The sequence below is a fragment of the Acinonyx jubatus genome, chromosome A2 (assembly GCF_027475565.1).
Source record: "Acinonyx jubatus isolate Ajub_Pintada_27869175 chromosome A2, VMU_Ajub_asm_v1.0, whole genome shotgun sequence".
NCBI classification, from domain to species: domain Eukaryota; kingdom Metazoa; phylum Chordata; class Mammalia; order Carnivora; family Felidae; genus Acinonyx; species Acinonyx jubatus.
The window spans coordinates 7,851,654-7,872,217 of record NC_069383.1 but is presented as its reverse complement, the minus strand read 5'-3'; the positions used below and the strand labels follow the sequence as shown (position 1 = coordinate 7,872,217).

General features: G+C 45.8%; 1 protein-coding gene across 2 annotated transcripts in view; it reads left to right on the top strand.

The window, feature by feature from the left end:
- CNTNAP2 (contactin associated protein 2) overlaps positions 1-20,564 on the top strand; it is a 1,948,817-nt gene that overhangs the window by 1,903,776 nt on the left and 24,477 nt on the right. For both annotated transcript variants that reach the window (XM_027075690.2, XM_053217934.1), the window contains one exon: positions 12,132-12,371. In XM_027075690.2, the coding sequence (XP_026931491.1) occupies positions 12,132-12,371 (240 nt within the window). The remainder of the gene's footprint in view (positions 1-12,131; positions 12,372-20,564) is intronic.

Genomic DNA, 20,564 nt, shown 5'->3' with positions numbered 1-20,564 from the left:
GGAGGTCTTCCGTTGCAGTGGCCCGTGTGAAAGTTGGGGCAGGAGACCGAGTTTCCAGAGTGGTGACCCGTCTGCTGTTCACACCCTCTGTGTCCTGAATGGAACACATCTCTGGGCTTAACTCGACGCCTGGAAGACACAGTGTCAGAAACCACCTTCTGGGTTAGTGTCTACACTCCATTTTTTCCTTGACTCAACCACATCTCACTCTTAACTCCTAAGTCACTTGTAATGAGAATACCCTAGTCCTCGGGGCGCCTGGGTGGCTCAGTCACTTGAGCATCTGACTTCGGTTCAGGTCATGATCTCACGGTTCGTGGGTTCGAGCCCCACATCGGGCTCTGTGCTGACAGCTTGGAGCCTGCTTCGGATTCTGTGCCTCCCTCTGGCTCTCTGCCCCTCCCCCACTCACACTCTGTCTGTCTCTCTCTCTCTCTCTCTCTCTCTCTCTCTCAAAAATAAACATTAATAAAATAAAATACCCTAGTCCTGTTTGGGCTGGGAGGGGACGGGGAAGGAAGGAGGTGCGTGCTGCCACTGGGTGTAGCCCATACAGCTTGATGGTGAAGGTGATGGGGGAGGGTGGCATTTCCAATTATAGAAATTAGGTATTTGTGTCTGCTGAAGTTTTCTAGTTAGTTCCAGGCTATCATTTCAGCCTCTCAGAGCCCCTTTGGCTCGTGACCCTGCGATCTCATGTATCGCCACCCTTTCCTAAATGCCCACAACCCATTGGTCAATGTGCCATTGATGTCCTTATCTAAATCAATAAAATAATAAACTGTCAGCTTAGAATCATACCATGAAAATTCTCCCCTGAAGCCAATTTCTACCCATGGATCATCTTCCACCCACAGTTCATCTTGTTATAAATCTGCCTTTAAAATACTTTTACTTGGGGCACCTGGGTGGCTCTGTCAGTGAAGCATCCGACTTAGGCTCAGGTCATGATCTCGCGGTCCGTGACTTTGAACCCCGCGTCGGGCTCTGTGCAGACAGCTCGGAGCCTGGAACCTGCTTCGGATTCTGTGTCTCCCTCTCTCGCTGCCCCTCCCCTGCTCGTTCTCTGTCTCTCTCTCTCTCTCTCTCTCTCTCTCTCTCTCTGTCAAAAATAAACATTTAAAAAAATTAAAAAAAAAAAAAAGAATTGTCCTCCTAAGTCATTTCCTAGGTCAAGGTCCCAAGATTAGAATTCTTTCTTATGTTAATTATGTAACCTGGAGAGCAAATGGAGGTAACGCCCCCCCCCACCCCCCAGTACACTTTGGCAACAGCTCTCCCCTCCTCTTTCTGTGTGTGCGTGACAGGTCTAATTGCCCTGAGAAGACCATTGCCTTCGACCCCTACCTCAATGTCCATTTCCTAATGCTTTGATGGTCAGGCTTTCGTGCAATCTTAGCCCTCACAGGGCTTTTTTTTCCTCCTGGGTTAAGACAGCTTTAGACGCCCCCTGGGTAGGAATTACAATACCAGTGAGAACAAAGGAAAGAAACCCCTTTTTATTTTGCGGAATCATTCTGTTTGACATAATCTGGAAATACACAGACTCGTTAACACACTTTTCCTAGCCTCCACTTAGGCTGCTTGTGACACAGATGCCTCACACCCCTTCCCTCCTCCTTTCCCCATTGCCCCAAACTCCCCTGCTCCCCAAGCTTCCAATGGCCCTGGGCTGGTCTTGGCTGGAATACTCTTCAGTGGTTTGGACAGGAATTCAGGAAAAGGTAGAAGCTAAAACTCACTCTCCTTATGGTGTTGGTTAGTGTAATAGGGCTTTCCAGAGCCTTTAAAAAAAAAAAAAAAAAGTTTAGCAGAAGCAGAGCACACACGGAAGAAATTATTTTTCTGTACGACATTTCAGTTTGGTAACGTTGTACGTAGGATTCTATTTCTGCTGCTCACAACTTAAAATGCAAAAGGAAAAGTGGAATAAAACCCGGAGAGTAAGAAGCAGGTCTGTTCGTTTCCAACTCATGGGAAACACATTAGTGTTCTGTTCTCCAGTAGCAAATAGCTAAGCCACACCGCTTCTATTTACTAAGATTTTGAGAGGTAAAAATCAGACCTGCCCTTCTAATGAAGCCCCAGCACCCTGCTCTGTGGTTTGACTGACAGGTACATCCATTTTTCTGAAAGGTCTTGTTACTTTCAGCAAAGCCTGTTATTCTTAGCCCTGAAAAGTCATGCTGTGCAGCAGGGCACCCCAGGCTGCAGGAAAGGGGCACCAGGCTTTCTGTCTCACGTCTGACAACTTGAAACATTCAGGAGAAAGTGGAAAATTTATCTTTTAGATGATGCCAAATGTGTGCTATTTTGGAAACAGCTCAGGGAGCCTATCTTCTCTTTGTTTTATAATCACAACTGGCTTATATTAACCAGCGATCATAAGTTTGTAGTTCTCAGATTAGAATTTAGGATAGGGAGGGGCTCCTGGGTGGCTCAGTCGGCTAAGCATCCCACTTCAGCTCAGGTCATGATCTCACAGTTCGTGAGTTTGAGTCCCACATCAGGCTCTGTGCTGACCGCTCAGAGCCTGGAGCCTGCTTCGGATTCTGTGTCTCCCTCTCTCTCTGCCCTTCCCCTGCTTGTGCTCTGTCTCTCTGTCTCTCAAAAATAAGTCAATGTTTAAAAAAAAATTTTATTTAAAGAATTTAGGATAGGGAATAATTTCAATCTATGTGTATGTCCCCCAAAAGTTCAAGGACTGTAATAAGCTTATACAAACAAAAATGTAATACTTCATCTTTTCGCAAAATAACGTAGTAGGCTCACATCTTCACATTAAGATATTTCTTTTTATTACTGTTTCTGAAAAGAATCCAGTTTTGTTTTATTAAGCCTTAGAAAAAGATTTGCAGTGTAGGAGGAAAAAATTCTGCCTCTCCCAGCAGATGGCCTCTTTGTAACTGAGTTACATTTGTCACAGGTCAAGAGCTATTTAAATTACACCTGCATATTTTAGTCCCACCTTCCTCCATAAGAGAGAAAAGCATATTAATAAATACAGCAAAATTTCATTAGTGTCTTTCAGGGACTAATAAAACGTCATAGTATAGAATTCTATACATCAGTTATGTATACGGATTTAATTCTAGCTGTCTGTGCACCTTTGGAAAGGCAGCTGGTCAGGAAGATGTCACCGATCAAAAAATTTAGCCTGTTAGAATCTAACATTTCAGCGCCCTAAGGTTTATCATCCGATGGTGTTAGAATGGAGGAATGAGGTTTATGTGGTTGTATTTTGCTTTCTTAGATTGACACTCTTAGCTTTTTTTGTTGCTTTCTTCCCCCTCTTTTTTGAAGTTTCTTATAGTTGTGGTTATTTCCCATTTACTTATCCCCCTGATCCATTCAGGCTCCCATCCGTGCAGCTATGACCAAATGAGAAAGTTGTATCCGACCTGATCAACTGCGTCCAGCTCTCTGTCAGTTGAGACCCGGATGCTCAGCCCTAACCCCCAGAGTCACCATTTAAGGTGCCTGTCAGCCCAGCTCATGTTTCCAAGTGTGTATCAGGTGACTACTCAGCCTTCTCGTTTCAGGCTGATATTCCAAGAATTATTTAAACCTTCACTCAGGCGGTGATTTCAAACCCACTCCCTGCTTATTCCATATAAACGCTACTCCACGCTTGAGGCTGGAGGAGGGTGTAGAGAGTAATGGATATTCAGCCTTCATAGATGAGCGTCACTGTAAGAGCAACACAACTAAATTTTCAAAGATGAGTGCATTTTCAGTGAGATAGATTTCCCAGTGAAAGTACTTCTGGAAACAAATGCATATAAATATATAAACATAGAGTCTGTTTATTTATAAAGACCTTTATATATGTAAATATATATGGCGTGCCTGGGTGGCTCAGTCAGTTGAGCGTCTGACTTCAGCTCAGGTCATGATCTCGCGGTTTGTGGGTTCAAGCCCCGCGTCAGGCTCTGTGCTGACAGCTGGGAGCCTGGAGCCTGCTTTAGATTGTGCGTCTCCCTCTCTCTCTGCCTCTTCCCCCTCTCAAAAGTAAATAAACATTATATATGTAAATATACATGTAAATACAAATATAAAACATGTATATAAATATAAAGCTGTATGGGATCTAAATTTCCTACTTCCCCTTCCTCTCTCAAAGCCACATTCCACACCTGTTGACCCCACGAAGCTGATAAACGTTGGCCCACAATGAACTTTGCCGTAACCGAATTTCCACGGTGTTTGCTGCCATCCCGCACGACCAAAGTGTGGATGACAGACTGTCTTGATATACAGTCACAGTTATCGTCACGCATCCCGTCCCTGGCTGATCGCTCTGAACAAGAGGGAATTTTAGACATCTTGCGGAACACAAAGATAGCCAACTTTCGGGGTCTGCTCTCAAGGAAACCGTAAATCTAGTAGAGACACAAATTCAGGTTTGTGGCCCATCTGGACGGGGAAAGAACACACCGGGGCCAAGTAGCCGAAGAAATCATCTGGAGCTCTCTTTTTTAGAGACTGGAGACCTCTGATGTCCTAAAGTGGCGGATGATCACAGGTACTAGGTGTGGAGAGAGGAAAAGAAAGGAATTTCATGTGCGTGGGACAGAGGTGCTAAAGGCCAAATATCAAGGGGTTTGGAGGAACACCAAGTTCCTCCTCAGAATATTCCCCGAAGAACAGTAATTTGAGAGCCAATGGCACAATATTTTGCCTTCTCTGCTTACAATTTTGTCACGTCGGGTTACCTTCTTTATGTTATTTATTTAACATTGTTCTTTAAATTGACTTCCCCTTTCCACCTAAACAAATTTATGTTCAAAGGAGAACGTGTTATAAGGAAATTTTGCAATACAACCATACAGCGAAATATGAGTATCACTACGATACAGCAGTGGTAAAAATACAACACTCTGGGGGCACCTGGGTGGCTCAGTCGGTTGGGCATCCGACTTCAGCTCAGGTCCATGAGTTCGAGCCCCGCGTCGGGCTCTGTGCTGACAGCTCAGAGCCTGGAGCCTGCTTCCGATTCTGTGTCTCCCTCTCTCTGGCCCTCCCCCGCTCACACTCTCAAAAATAAATAAACATTTAAAAAAAAAATACAACACTCTGGAAACGTTAGGAAATTCAGCCCTGTTGTCCGCGGGAGCGTTCAGCTCTGAGGCCTGCTGTTAAAAAGAGAAACTAGCTGGGGCACTTAGCTGGTTAAGTGTCCGACTCTTGGTTTTGGCTCAGGTCATGATCTCCTGGTTCCCAGGTTCAAGCCCCACATCAGGCTCTACGCCGATGGTGCAGAACCTGTCTGGGAGTCTCTCCCTTTCTTTCTGCCCCTCCCTGCTTTCTCCCTCTCAAAAATAAATAAACTTAAAAAAAAAAAACTTGTTTTAAAAAATAAGATAAGATAAGATAAAATAAAATAAAATAAAATAAAATAAAATAAAATAAAATAAAATAAAATGAGAAACTAGCAAGTGTTGGAGTGCTGGAAAAGATACTCCAGTCCCAACCTGACACCCTCTTTTTGAAGGATGAAAAGAGAATGGGAAGAACATATTCCTCGCCCTATGATCACATGTTACTTAATACCCAGCCCTTGAATGACCTAAGGGCACCCCCCCCCAGTGCCACCCGTGGGAAAATTCCCCCAGGAGCAGAGGGAGGGAATAGAGGGGACAGTGCCCCATGGCCAGCTGCACCTGAGTCTCTGGAGAGCAAAGGTGAGCTCCGTGGGCTGGCACCCGGGTCTGCCCTCTCTGTCCCTCCCACAGATTCTGAAAAGTCGACTCTCCAGCCCCTAACACAGTGACGAGCACACAAGAGACCCCTCATCAAAAGTTTTCATTCGAGGAGGGCACCTGAGTGGCTCAGTTAAGCATCCAACTTTGGCTCAGGTCATAATCTCACGGGTCATGGGTTCGAGCCCCGCATCCAGGTCTGTGCTGACAGCTCAGAGCCTGGAGCCTGCTTCAGATTCTGCGTCTCCTTCTCTCTGCCCCACCCCCACTCGCGCTCTCTCTCTCAAAACTAAATAAAACATTTTTTTAAAAAAAGCTTTAAACCGGGTCTCGCTGACATTCTAACATCTTTTGGCCCTCTTTCATAAAAAGTAAAAACATTGAGTTTTACAGGGGTAGTTCGTCACATCCCATCCTTACCCCCACCAAAAAGAATATTGAGAGGAAATTCTAGAAAGTGTAAAACAGAACAAAACGCAGCTGATGAATAGGGCCCCATGGGCACACAAGAATAGACAGATGAGTTTAGTCTCTAAGGAAGATGAGAGCTGTCACTGGAGGAGTTGGCATCTGGATGTCCAGTCACGGAGGCCGTGTCCACAGTCGTCCGCAAGGTCCCCGCACGGTTCTGCCATCAGTGGGGCCGGCTGTGGCTGGTTCCGGTGCCCCGTCCCCCTCTCCTCTCTCGCCACACCGTTTGGTATTCAGCAGCTGAAGACGGGAAGCCGGGAGGCACATAATGCCACCATCAAGCTGGCACATGTCCTCGCTGCCTCGTGCTCCTTTCATCGTAAGGTTTTACCTGGAATTGGGTCATGTTTTTAGTGGGCTATTTTCGATAACCCACATCATTAATGTAAGATATTCAAGTAAAGATATCATTAACCCAATCATTAATGTAAGATATTAAAGTACTAATTACAGCTTGAGGGCATAACTTCAGAAGTGCCTGTACTGCATTTCTATGATTTGCATTCTTTAAAGCAGGTGTCCCCCCCCCCGCCAACGCCTTGATGCCTTGGCCGAGAAGACTCCATGGGGAGAGTAGTTTCTTACGGTGAATCGAGCTGTGGTATGTGATTCAGCGTGCGACCCATTCAGTCAGTTTTACAGATGAACGCAATTCACCTGTAATGAGCTCAAACACACCAAAGCAATAATAGCTTTACTATCATGTGCTAGATGCTCTTAAGAAAGATGGATTTTTATCCCAGAGAAGCATCTACAGAACTTACCGGTGCCTTCATTGATGCTGGCAACGTTTTGACATCAGTTCATTGCATTTTTTAAAACTTTATTACTGGCTAAGTTGCTAACGAAACATGGTCTTGGAGCGGTCTCTAATAGCCGTTAAAAAAAAAAATTTTTTTTTAACTTCACTTTCCCAATTTATAGAGTCCCTGACTAGAAATGCCAAAATCCAAGTAAATATAAAAACAACATGATATGGTCTGTGTTTGTTGTTTTTTTTTTTTTGAGAGAGAGCGAAATTGAGAATAAAGTATCTGACTTCTCTGTATATGAAATGTACATGTTCATTCGTTAGCAAAGCCTTAACTTCTCGATGCCTCAGTTTCCTCGTCTGGGAAGAGGGGATAATCTCGCTCCGAGGGTTGTTGGGAGACCGCACGACATGCTGAACACAGTACCTCACGTGTGTGCCATTTCGGGCCCACAGTACAAACTGTTCAGGTTACAATTATCCCGCGGCCCAGAGTGGGAACCTCCTGAACCTGAAGACTCCAGAGCGGAATGGGTCTCAGCCAACCTCAACTAGACTTGGAATGCCATCCGACTTGGAAATGTTGGTGCTGCTCTCCTGGGCGTCCGAACTCTTGCTTCTGTGACCCAGTCACCTTTCGGGCAGGGAAAACGGTTGAAACACTGGGGATTTTCCCCGAAAGGGAGCAAACCTGGGAAGAGGAGAAAGCCCCAGTTCACCCCCCAGGCCTCGTGCTTGCAGCCCAGCCCCCACCCTGCGCCCACCCCGCTGACGCGTTCGCTGGCCGCTCACAGCTCCTTCCCACCGTCCGGGGGTCCCTGATCCACCACCTACACCCCCTTCCTGGGACCCCCTCTGGCCATCTGCCTTGTGTCTGTTCTCTCAGAGCGAGGCATTCAGGAGAGGACCCGTCTTTAAGAAATGGGGACCCCGGGGCCCCTGGGTGGCTCAGTCCGTAAGCGTCCGGCTTCGACTCAGGTCATGATCTCATGGTTCGTGAGTTCAAGCCCCGCGTCGGGCTCTGTGCTGACAGCGGGGAGGCTGCTTGGGATTCTCTCTCTCCCTCTCTCTCCGTCCCTCCCCCCGCTCATGCTCCCTCACGCTCTCTCAAAAAAAAAAAAAAAAAAAAAAAAAAGAAATGGGCACCCCCTGTTAAACTGGGAGCCTTCAGGCAGATATGGCTTTGAAAGCGCTCATTTTCCGTGTGTGATAGGGAAGCTCGCCCTACGTCAAGTTCAGAAAGCCATGTGAGCTGTGTGGGACTCTGTGAAGTAAAGCTTGAGTCAGAAGTTCATTACCCACATCTCCAGCAGAGGCAACAGAATCAAAACTGATTCACTACAGATGATCTCATGGCTTAGCAAAGGGCAAGAGAGCAATGGTGACAGACGAGGCGCTTACCCACATCCACGGCCTGACCCTGTCTCAGCCCGACGGCAAAGAGAAGGACGCCTGTCTTAGGAGTTTGCAGCCCTGGGGGGCTCACACGACCGCTTACTTGCTCAGTGCACGCACTACACTGCCACTAGAACCACCTTTCTAACACTGTTCCCATCACGGTCCTCGGCAGCTTCAACCACGGAGTCTCCGCCTTAAATACGGGCATCTTCACGTGGCATTCAAGGCTCTTCCCCATATGGCCCTGAGCTCTGAGCGCATCACGCTCCCACCAGTACCAGAACATAGCTAACCCCCCTGACACACTCGACCTGGAGTTCTCTTTCCTTTTATTCTCAAAACCTACTTCTAAACGAGACAAGCGTTGGTGAAGGTGTGGAGAAATTGGGGAGAATGTAGAATGGTGCCACCGCCATGGCGGTTCCTCAAAACCTAGAAGGAGAACAACGACCCTGTGATCCAGTAGTCTCGCTTCCGGTGTGTATATACCCGAGAGAAATCAGGATCACGAAGAGATATCTGCATTCCCGTGTTCGTTGCAGCATTGTTTACCATAACAATAACTTGAAAACCAGGTGGGGCGCCTGGGTGGCTCCGTCGGTTAAGCATCTGACTTCGGCTCAGGTCATGATCTCACAGTCTGTGGGTTCGAGCCCCGTGTTGGGCTGTGTGCTGACAGCTCAGAGCCTGGAGCCTGTTTCAGATTCTGTGTGTGTGTGTGTGTGTGTGTGTGTGTGTGTGTGTGTCTGTCCCTCCCACTGCTTGTGCTCTGTCTCTTTCTCTCTGTCTCTCAAAAATAAATAAATGTTAAAAAAAAACTTTAAAATAATTTAAGTGTCCAACGATGGATGAATGGATAAACAAAGTGTAGCATACACACACGGTGGAATACTCTACAGCCTTCAAAAAGAAGGAAATCCTGCCATTTGCTACAACATGGATGAACTCAGAGGACAGTACACTCAGTGAAATAAGCCAGGCACAGAACAAACTACATGATCCCACGTGTATTGGGAAATCTAAACTAGTCAAACTCCCAGAAGCAGAGAGTAGAATGCTGGTCACCAAAGGGGCTGTGGGGTGTTGGTCAAAGGGCACATTATTTTTTCACTTACGCAACGTGAATGCAAGAGAGCTGCCACCCAGCACAGTGCCCAGGGTTCACGATATCATATGGCATACTTCCAAATGCATTCGGGGGTAGACTTCCTGTTAAAGCATCCTTACCACAAAACAAAAACAAAACCCGCCCTCGTGTTACCTCTCCCGAAGTGCTATCCAGAGCCCCGTGTAAACTGGCTTCCCAGGCTTACCATAGACTTTGATAATTTTGCCAAATACATGGTTTGCTTCTCAGCTCAGAAAATCACAGTGTCCCAGAGGCTCTGGTGCCCATCTGCCTACCTCCCTAGCCCCGTACGCCTCAGTTTTCTCATACATTCCATAGGGATAGTAATGCTCCCTTTTCCATAGAGTTGTTCTAGGAATTAAATGTCTAATTTGTATAAAATATCTAGCATTTGTATAAAGCATATGGTTATAAAGGTTCAGTAAACGTTAACTCTTGTTATTATGCAGCACTTGTTCAGTTGTATCGCTTTGTTATTTGCATGTTTCCCCACCTAGGTTGGGAGCTACTTACGGTCAACTTCTGTATTTATCTCTGTCTTCCTGCTCCTGTGGCCAGGCAGTGAGTACATGCAATGAATTGAATTGAATTGAATTGAATTGAATTGAGGTCTCACCAGATGGTAGGAGCTACCAGCCCCCAAATTCTTCCTTCTGAAGCCCTACTCCAGGGCTGGACAGGCTAACACGAATTCTCCATCTATGGACGAAAAGCAGCAGATGGGACCGATGGAACTTGGGCTCCACCACCAAGCAGCCATTGTTCTGGTGCCTCGACCACAGATGTTAGCCAGATAGGAATTTGGGAAAGCAAGGAGTGGAGGTGTCCCTTGCGATCTGGGAACAGAGAGTTACCCTGCGTCTCCTTGGTCTGGGGATGTTTCAAGGGAGGCAGATCACTAGAAGGAGGGGATAGAAACCAAATATATGAGCTCTTTTCCTGGAAGGCAAGTTGGTGAACCCAGGACAAGGAATTCTGATATCAGACCAGGAGACAAAGAATCAATCAATGAATTCATCCGACGAATCAATGAACTCATCCATCCAATAAGCCTGCAATTATCGACAAGAAAGCAGAGGAGGAAGAAGAGAACAGCCAGCGAGGGATCAGTGGGACCAGAGCCTCTTTCTGGTCATCAGGGGAACCCTTAGGAGACATCCTGAGTGTGGGAATTTTGTTTACAGTCCCAGGTACCTTCTGCCTCCCCCTGCTAATTGAATCATGGTCTAGCTCAGAATCACAGGCTGAAATTGACTGCAGGAGGAAAATATGGAGAACGGTTCATTAAAATCTCTTTACGGACTTGTCTAAGTAAGCCCCTTTTGGAAGTACCACTCTCCATTGGACTAGGACAGGTCAGCCCTTGAACCGATTCCTTAACATGATGAATAATCAGTACATCCCCTTCTGCCTCCAGTGCCTAGAAGCTCCCTTCTCTACTGATTTATTCTTTCATTGACGGGAAGTAAATGTTTATACAAGACTGCTTCACCTGGGTTCCTTCCCCAGTAAGAGACATCACCTGCTCCGAATTCAACTTTTTAAAGAAGTAGGTGGCCTTCTGTTTCCCCAAGTTGGTGTTTTTCACAACTCCACCGGAAGGGTAAATGTCTCACATCCTTGTTCCTGGTGGTAAAAGACAGTCGGCGGGTTGGCATAACATCCCGTCCAGAACACAAGTTGCTCTGTTCTTCTCTGAGGGTGCATTTGCCCACCACCTGGGTTGGTCACGCTATGCCATCAGTGTCTGTGCCCGTGGTTCTCAAGCCTTAGCGGGCTGCAGAGGCCCCTGGAGGGCTTGTGAAAGCCCAGATTGCCAGCCCCCCCCCCCCACCACCACCCGGCATTTCTAACAAGTTCCCAATCTGCTACACAGATTGTAAAACTCAGGGCAGAGGGTGGAAGAGACACTTGCTTTTACTGATCTAACTGGTAAGACAACGTGTGGTTACATTAATTGAAACAGTACATTGGAAATGCCTCTGCTCAATTCCCCTCTGATTTGAATGTTAGTTTAGGAAGACGTTAAGCACACAGAGCGGGGGAAGGTAGCGATTCTTAAGTGCGTGTGTTTATTTGTGACTTGAGTCGGGAAAGTTTCCTGACTTCCAAAACATCCATTGGATACTAGCTGGGTTTCTATAAACCTCAGAATTCCGAGGGGATTGGACGCTGAAGAAAGAAAACGCTCCGTTCTATAGGCTATGGGAACTCTTTTTTTTTTTTTTTTTTAAATAAAGTATTCTGAAGAAGAAGAAGAAAATAAGAAAGAGGTACAAAACAGAACCATAATTCACCAGGAGGGCTGAGCAGGGAGCCTTGTTCAATATATGTAAGAGGGAAAAGAGAAGGAGAAAAATCAATCAGAACCACGTGAGTGTTGTTAGTTCTAACAATACCGCAGGTATCCAGAAGGTAATTATATGTGCATTTTATTGTAACAAATAGAGTCGTATTCTCCTCACCCTACACAATCTCTGGCAACGCAGAGGTTCTTTTACAGCGAAGTCTCCAGCCCTGAGCCTTGCCGAGTCATTAATATTTCATCTGAAAGAATGTAACATCTCGCACTGAAACCTGAGAGTAAGGTTTGGACACAGGCATCAAAGGCGAGGATATTTTACCGCCAGAATACAGTGAGTGGGAGACGATTTTTATTTTCTCTTTCTTTATCTTTTAGAAACAGGGAAGATTGACCAAGAGATTCACAAATACAACACCCCGGGATTCACCGGCTGCCTCTCCAGAGTCCAGTTCAACCAGATTGCGCCTCTCAAGGCGGCCTTGAGGCAGACCAACGCCTCCGCTCACGTCCACATTCAGGGCGAGCTGGTGGAGTCCAACTGTGGGGCCTCCCCGCTGACCCTCTCACCCATGTCGTCTGCCACCGACCCCTGGCACTTAGACCACTTGGATTCAGGTAAGGCAGGCTTGGCCAGGTTGCTTTATTTCCTTGAACCTCGGTTTCTTCATCTGCAAAATGGGGTTATAACAGAACCTCGCTGGTGAGGTTGTTGGAGGATTAAGAGTGTGAAGGAATGTGTGAGCCAAGGAGTGCTTAGCACATAACCACGTGTGCAAAAGTTACCACTGTCAGCCTCGCTCGGAGCCAGAAGGAGATAAGGTAAGGCACGCGGGAACTATTGACTCATTTAAGTGGAATTAGGAGATGCTAAACCGAGGTCTGCGAGGTGACTGTCAGATGACCCGATGGGTCACTTCCCCTACTTACGCCTTTATGAGTCACTGCAGCCCCACAGTCCAAGGCCAGGGGGCAAGCTTTACCTAAAGCAACACAAGAGATTCCTCTCCCGACCGTGTATCTATGTGCATAATCCCGTAGCCTTCCAGGTCCCAAGGGGTGCGTGTAAGCTTGCAAAACCCTGTGGATTTAGTCTCACTCCTGCAGCTGCCCAGACATGTAATTTGAAAGCACAGGCCTGCAATAAAAGGCAGCTCTTGGCTGCAAAATTAATTGGGAGGAACTTCACGGTCCCATGACACCGAGTGGTGGAGAGCCATAGGTCTTTGTTCTCTGCTCTACTCAGCCCGACCTTGGGTCCGTTGGATCACCTCTCCAAGCCTGTACTTTGTCACCATGAGGTGAAGAGTGGGGTGTGATCTCCACAGCACCTCCACATAAGAGCCCGTGGGTGTCCGAAGCAACGTGTAATGTTCCCCAAGCTAAAAACAGGAAGAGGACGGTGGAGGCAATGTGGCTGGAGGCCTGGGTTCCAGCACTATCACTGCCTCTCATTAGCAGGTTAAACCTAGACATGTTTCCTCAGTTTCCTCGTGAATAAAATGGGAGTCATAAGAGGCACCTGGGTGGCTCAGTCAGTTAAGTGTCCAACTCTTGATTGGGGTTCAGGTCATGATCTCATGGTTCGTGGGATCGAGCCCCATGTTGGGCTCCATGCTGACAGCAAGGAGCCTGCTTGAGACTCTTTCTCCCTCTCTGCCCCTCCCCTGCTCATGTTCTCTCTCTGTGTCTCCTGCTTGAGATTCTCTCTCCCTCTCTCTCTGCCCCTCCCCTGCTCGTGTTCTCTCCCTCTGTGTCAAAATAAATAAACATTTTTTAATGGAGATTATAAGACCCAGTTCACAGAATTCTACATGGGATGATATACTGAAAGCAGTTAAAATGGTTATAGACACGTAGCAAGCTTTTAAAAAGTTTAGCGGCAATAATGTTGTTATCGCGTTAGACACGATTTGCCATGATGCTTGAATGTCCAGTAAAGGCTCCCAAATCCTCCCCAACCCTAACTTCTGATCCATAACTGTTCATCATGTAAACATCATGTGTTTGATTACTTTACGCATACTCCAGCCCGTACCCCGTATTTATCAGTTTCGGTGCCCTTCTCGCCACTGTGATTCCTTGCCGGGATTTGTGCCGCTAAGCTTTACAAAGCTTTGAAAAAAGCCAGAATTGCCCCACTGGCAGAATAGCCAATTTACAGATGAAACAATCCTCTTTGTTCCTCGCACATGGATTCCTATAACATGATGAGGGGTGCTGTGTGCCAAGGGCACTTATAAAGAATTCTCTTTTATGACTGTTGTCAGGATTACGCAGCAGGCTGGTTTTTCCTCTTGGGCTGACCTGAACAAAAGAAAGCATTCCTAATGCCGAAAGAAGAAAAGGAGGAGTAAAAATATGAGCTGAGAAAGGACCTATGTCAGGACCACAGAAGAACAGAGATTTCTCAGATAAATTCCTCCAGATGCCAGAGCAGACCAAGGCAACACAGGATCTTTGAAACGCTCAGGCTCTTGGGCTGCTACAGGTGCATGAGTCGTGAGCGTGTATGGTCTAAGTCGGCTGCCAAGAGACCAGTTTCAAAAGCCTCTAGATGCTACTTTGGGCCGATAGGAGCTCACATTCAGTGTGCTTTAATTAGTAAAGTGCCTGCTTTACGGTCTGAGAGATACAGTTGTAGGGGCCAGAGAGTTTGAGTTCATTTGTTGTTTAAAAATCACGCTTTCCGCGGGACAGTCTCATTCTTTTTGACGGATATGATGAAAATGTGTGTAGGGAACGTTACTGCAACCCAGATATCATGGTTGCACTACGTCATCTAAGGTCCCTTTCGCAGAGAATTTCCACTGGCACTGGGGCACAGCTCTCCCCTGGTGTTGACCGGTCACTGCATGGATCTCATCAGCCACTTCCATGATTGGGGGAATGCTTTTAAAGGAGTATGTGTGTCTGTCTCATGAGCTTTATTAAAGGGACAGAAAACAGCTTATGACCTATGAGGCAGAAGGCTTATTTAGATAACAAGATTTGATTTCTTTTTTTCTTTTAGGTAAATGAGAGAGAATGGGGGTGGCGGGCTGAATAGGGAACAGAGAAAGACCCAGATAAGGGGAGGTTACTTAATAGCAGCCTCCAGTGGCGTAGTGTCAGAGAGGAAGACCTTTTCCTCTATTCTCTTATGTTCTGTCCACGGGGGCCTGCAAATTAAACTGATAAAAAGCAGATTAACAGGAGAAGAAATGTATTCGTATGCGTTCAGGGGCTTACAAGAGAAAAACTCAATAAATGGCTGAAGCCAGATGCTTAAATACCTTACATAGTAGAGAAAAGGCCTCCATAGGAATAACAAGTGGGTTTCTAAAAGAAAAAAAAAAAACCAGGAGATAAGAAAGTGTGATAATGCTTGTTCATACAAATATGAATGGTCTTTCTGGCTTCTTCAAGGCCATAAAAGTCCCCTGGAGAGAGCACTTGTAGCAAGTTTACTCTCAGTCTCCTTCCTGGAAGTAAAAGCCACCCAGAAGAGAGAATGGCAGTCTCATTTCCCAGAAATTCCTACTTTTAGTCAGATAAAGGAAATTCCAAAAAGATTTCTTTCTATATCTGATGCATCCCAAACGTCCTCAGCTTCAAATCCTCTTTGTACCAATTCTGGGGTTCTAAGTGAGCCCCTATATCAGCAATTTGCCCCCGTACTTTGGGGGGAGCCTTTTGCTTTCTTTCAGATGACCTTTCTTACTCTATTTCCACATGAATCTTCGCTGTCAGACATTCAGAAACGACAGTATACACAAAACTACCATCACCGCCTGTAAGTCGTGTGCTGCCCGAGTCTCCGTAGGTACAGGACAGGACAAGAGTGAAAGTGAGAGCTAATTAGTCCTGGTTTGAGAAAAAGGACACTTAGAAGTAGATCGATTCATCTAGAGCCTTAGAAAGTGTGGTCCTCCACCAGCCACGTATTTCCCTGGAAGCTTGTTAGAAATGCAGAATCTGGGGCACCTGGGGGGCTCAGCCAGTTAAGCGTCCGACTTTGGCTCAGGGCATGATCTCACAGTTCGTGGGTTCAAGCCCCGGTTCGGGCTCTGTGCTGACAGCTCGGAGCCTGGAGCCTGCTTTGGATTCTGTGTCTCCCTCTTTCTCTGCCCCTCCCCTGCTATCTCTGTCTCTCTCTAAGATATAAAAACGTTTTTAAAATTCTTAAAAAAAAAAAAAAAGAAAGAAATGCAGACTCCCAGGCCCCCACCTCAGCTGCACCAAATCAGCATCTACATTTTAGCAAGATTCCCAGGTGACTCATGCACATTAAAGTTTGAAGCACTTATCCGATGCAGTGGTTCTCGCTCTCAGATGCACCTTTGACTAACCTGGTCAGCTTTTAAAAATCCCGACATCCAAGCTGCACTCGTGACCAGTTAAGGCAAGCACTCTGGAGGTTTGTATGAAGCCGTTACGTGGTGAAATCACAAATTAAAAGGCCATAGTGGTAAGCTTACAAAAGGCTGGGTTCCTCTGACCATTTTGTTAGGAAGCTCACCAAGGCAGAGAAGTCCCATCGGCCTACTTACAACTGGAAAAATAGACTGAAGCCAAACAAACACGAAGCCCACCGAGTGGGGCCACAATCCGTGGCTCTCACATAAGTGCGTCATGATAGAAATGGCTGCACCCAGGAAGGGGCCTCAGTTTGAGGAAAATGTCAAATTATTTTTTCAGTGTTTTGAATGAGCTGGCAAACTTAATATGAAAAGATATAGGGGGGGGGAATGCTGCTTTAAAATAAAGTAGGTGCATTTATGGAGAATAGGGAGTCCTTAGGATTACAGGGATCTTAGTGACGAAGTAGGTCTACTCACTACATACTCACCCCAGGACATTTGCTTTGCAGAGACCTGGAAATCAGAATTCACAACCTCCACTCTTAGATCTTGTTTTCTTTCTGCTCTCTTACATTTTCTTACATCTTCGATGATGCCAAATGACAGACCCAGCAAATGTGTTCCAAGGGATGCTGGCTTAATGCGATACGATCCTTGTTCTCTTCCATGACATGCTAAGCTATCCATTCCCTCTGTAAAGCCTTTTGGGGCTCTGTCACTGTTTTCCTAAGCGAGGGACGTTGATGGTTGGTCAGGCTGTGCACTGCAAAACTCTAAGGGATGCCATTTGCATTGCAGTCTGTGGCTCCTGGAGCAGTGCAACGTGGGGGCCTCGATAGGGGGTCGCTAGATCCTTACGGGAAGAAAAGAGACAAGGCGTTATACAACATAGTGTTGTTTCCTGTTCACTTCTCTTTCAGGCCTTCCAATGTCGTCAAAGAGAAAGTCTCCATGTAGCTCTAGGTCTGCCCCCCTTGCTAATAAAAAAGAACGGGCTTGACAGGCAATGGAATTACTTGGTAGCGATATAAAGTGTGATCAGTGCCTCTACTCATCTAAGAAATTGGGTCAATTTAGGGGCGTCTCTGTGGCTCATTCGAAGTGTCCAACTTCGGCTCAGGTCATGATCTCACGGTCCGTGAGTTCGAGCCCCACGTCGGGCTCTTTGCTGGCAGCTCAGAGCCTGGAGCCTGCCTCGGATTCTGTGTCTCCCTCTCTCTCAAAAAGAAAGAAAAAGAAAGGAAGGAAGGGAGGGAGGGAGGGAGGAAGGAAGGAAGGAAGGACATTAAAAAAAGAAATGGGGCCAATTTAGTGAAAATAAGCAAATAAATAGTAGGTTTTACACGGCTTTGGCAAAAACAAAAAGGTGAAGCTGGTTCCCACGTGATTGGAGTTTTCTGGAAAACACTGGACAGTTATAACAGCACCGTCACAAACACAAGGGCCTAGTATGGGGCTGGTCGAGTGTAGTTTTTAAAGAGGAAAATAGCAAACAAAATGATGTTGCTTTTATTTAAACCGATTCTGTATCAGAAGCATCCGCTCGATCTTTTTCCTGCCCAGTTTCCCCCCCTCTGAGAACAGGTATAGTCTGCTTCTAAAGCACATCATTATGGTGGTTAGAATATTTTTTTAGAACAGTGGTTGCAAGGTAGAAAAAACAAACCCTAGCTCTGGGCTGCAATTTATTTAAAGGTCACAGAGCACCAGAAAATTGCTGTGATTCCCATCTCAGAATTACGGGCTCGGTTTTTTCTCTTGGTCACATTCGCAGAATCTCATTTCCTTACAATGGCACGGATTTGCCCGCAGAAAGACAACTGCAGATGGCAGGGCGCATTCTGCAAACTACAAAAACAAAACAAACACCAGAAAAAAACAAATCCAGGAGTCTGATGCCATAAATTTCCACGCTAAGTTAACGACTCCAAACTGCGTGTCGAGCTGCTTCATGACGCGTGCATCTCAAGTGTTGGGGCGTTTTATCCCATTCACGACATTGGGTACCAAATACATCAGGACCAAAGGCCACAACGTGGGCTCTTTTGTAAAATGTTAACTTAGAGGGGCCCCGCGTGGCTCGGTCGGTTGGTTAAGGTCCTTGCGGTGGCTCAGTATAGCAGCCCCTTGCCTGTCAGATCCCAGAATACGGCTCCCCAGGCACTGGCCAGGAAGTCTGAGGTTGCAACCCTCAAAGGTATTTTAGCACTGGAGAGAGCAAGGTGATTTCTAAAGGCGCCCCGCCTCTACTGCCATGAGTTTTAATGACTCGGTTTCCTGTCTATATTCCAAATGTCCTTTCCACCGTCTGAAGATAAAATATTTTTGTATCTTCATGGGCAAAGGAGTATGGATGTAGCGAACATTTTAAAGCCGCCTCTATCAGGGCGCCTGGGTGGCTCAGTCGGTTAAGCGTCCGACTTCCTCTCAGGTCATGATCTCACAGTTCGTGGGTTCAAGCCCCGTATCGGGCTCTGTGCTGACAGCTCGGAGCCTGGAGCCCGCTTCAGATTCTGGGTCTCCCTCTCTCTCTGCCCCTCCCCCACTCCTGCTCTGTCTCTCTCACTCTCAAAAATGGATAAATGTTAAAAAAAAAATTAAAAAAAAATAAAGCTGCATCTATCTATTCGGTTTCCTCCATAATTACAAGCTGGTAGTTGGTTTTCTGTACCACCTGCAAGCACTTAAAATAATTGTTCCAGCTCTTATAATTACTTCGTAATCATTTCCGAGCAGATCCCTGTTTTCATCCTTACGCTAAGATTGCATGGTTAATGCATTTAATCTCTGATACCTAATCTTTTTTATTACATTTTGTGGGTTTTGTATCCTTCGGTGACCAAAACAGTACACGTTTATTCAAGTGCAAGGAATAATTAAATGCATGCTTTTTAATGCATGCTCTTCCTGCAAAGGGTCCAAATTGTCCTTTGCTGTAGAAGCCCCCGACATATTTATGTAAGCCTAAGTCACGGGCGATACCAGAGTTACCGATTTGCAGTCACAGGGTCATTGACGTTGTTCCCAACTTTTGTCTCCATAATGAATAGCTTTCTACACATGATTTCACTGGGTTGGGGGGATGCGTTTTTAATTTTGGTAGCTGTTCTAGATCACCCTCCACAAGTACAGGACCTCCAATCCAGTCAGATATGGATGTTTCCTTCCCCACACATTCGCCAACCCAGGACATGGGAATGCTCTTTTGAATTTTGCTCTATCTTATTTGAAAAAAAAAAAAAAAAAGAATTTTAATTGTTTTAATTTGGGTTTCATTAATCACGAGAGAGACTAAGTCTCTTTGCATATGTTAACGAGTCACTCGTGGTTATTTTGCTGTGGCCTGTTTCCATTCTTTGACCAAAGAATTATTTACATATTTATATCCTTTCCTCTGCTTGCTGGTCATTTCCTACTTGGCTTACAAGAATCCTTTATGTGTTGAGTAAATTAGTATTTTATGACATGGCTGAATGATTTCCTAGTGTGATCTCTAGTTTTTGAGTGCATGAGGGTTTCTTTCCATGTAAATATTTTTAAATTTTAGAGGATGAAATACACAGTGTTTCGTGGCGTTTGGGTTTTATGTCATGCCCCCTCCATTCAGAAATTATTTTAATTATTTCACATATTTTTCTAATGGCTTTGTTTTATTTGTAAGATTTACACATTTAATCCGCCTCGAATTTATTTGGATGGAAGGAGGAAGGTAGGAATCCCACTTTATTTTTTTCCAGCTGGCCAGCCAGGTGTTCTGGCACTGTGGGTGAGCTCCCGTCCTCTCCCCTGCCTTTATCATAGTCACAATTGCCCTTTTTATTTTTAGTCTTTTAAGTTTATTTATTTTGAGAGAGAGAGAAAGAGCTTGCAGGCGGGGGAAGGGCAGGGAGAGAGGGAGAGAGAGAATCCCAGGCAGGCTCCGCACTGTCAGCACAGAGCCCGACAAGAGGCTCGAACTCACAAACTGTGAGATCATGGCCTGAGCCGAAATCAAGAGTCAGACACCTAACCGACCGAACCACCCAGGTGTCTGGACTCCCTGATCTATCGCGTTGATCTGACTCTTCATGAGACGGGAGCAAGCGGTGATGATGATTCAGCTTTTATACCCGTAGTTGATATTTCATAAGGTTGGTTTCCTTTTCATGCTCTTTTCAAAATTTTCCTATCCTTACACACTGACGCTTCCCACGTGATGTTAGAATTCCTGTCATTTCATTGGGATTCTCTAGAATTTGATTGAGATTGAATTGTATGTGTAAAGTAATTGCAGGATAATTGACACCTATGCAAATAATATTTCCCTGCCCAGCAAGCAAATGTCTTTCCATTTATTGTCTTCCCTCCCCGTTATTCAATATTCATGTAGATATACCTTTAAAACATTTCCTGATAAACTCCTCAGTTGTTTCCCTTTTTTGTCGAGGCACAAAACCCAAAAGCAATTAAAAACAAAAACAAACACAGA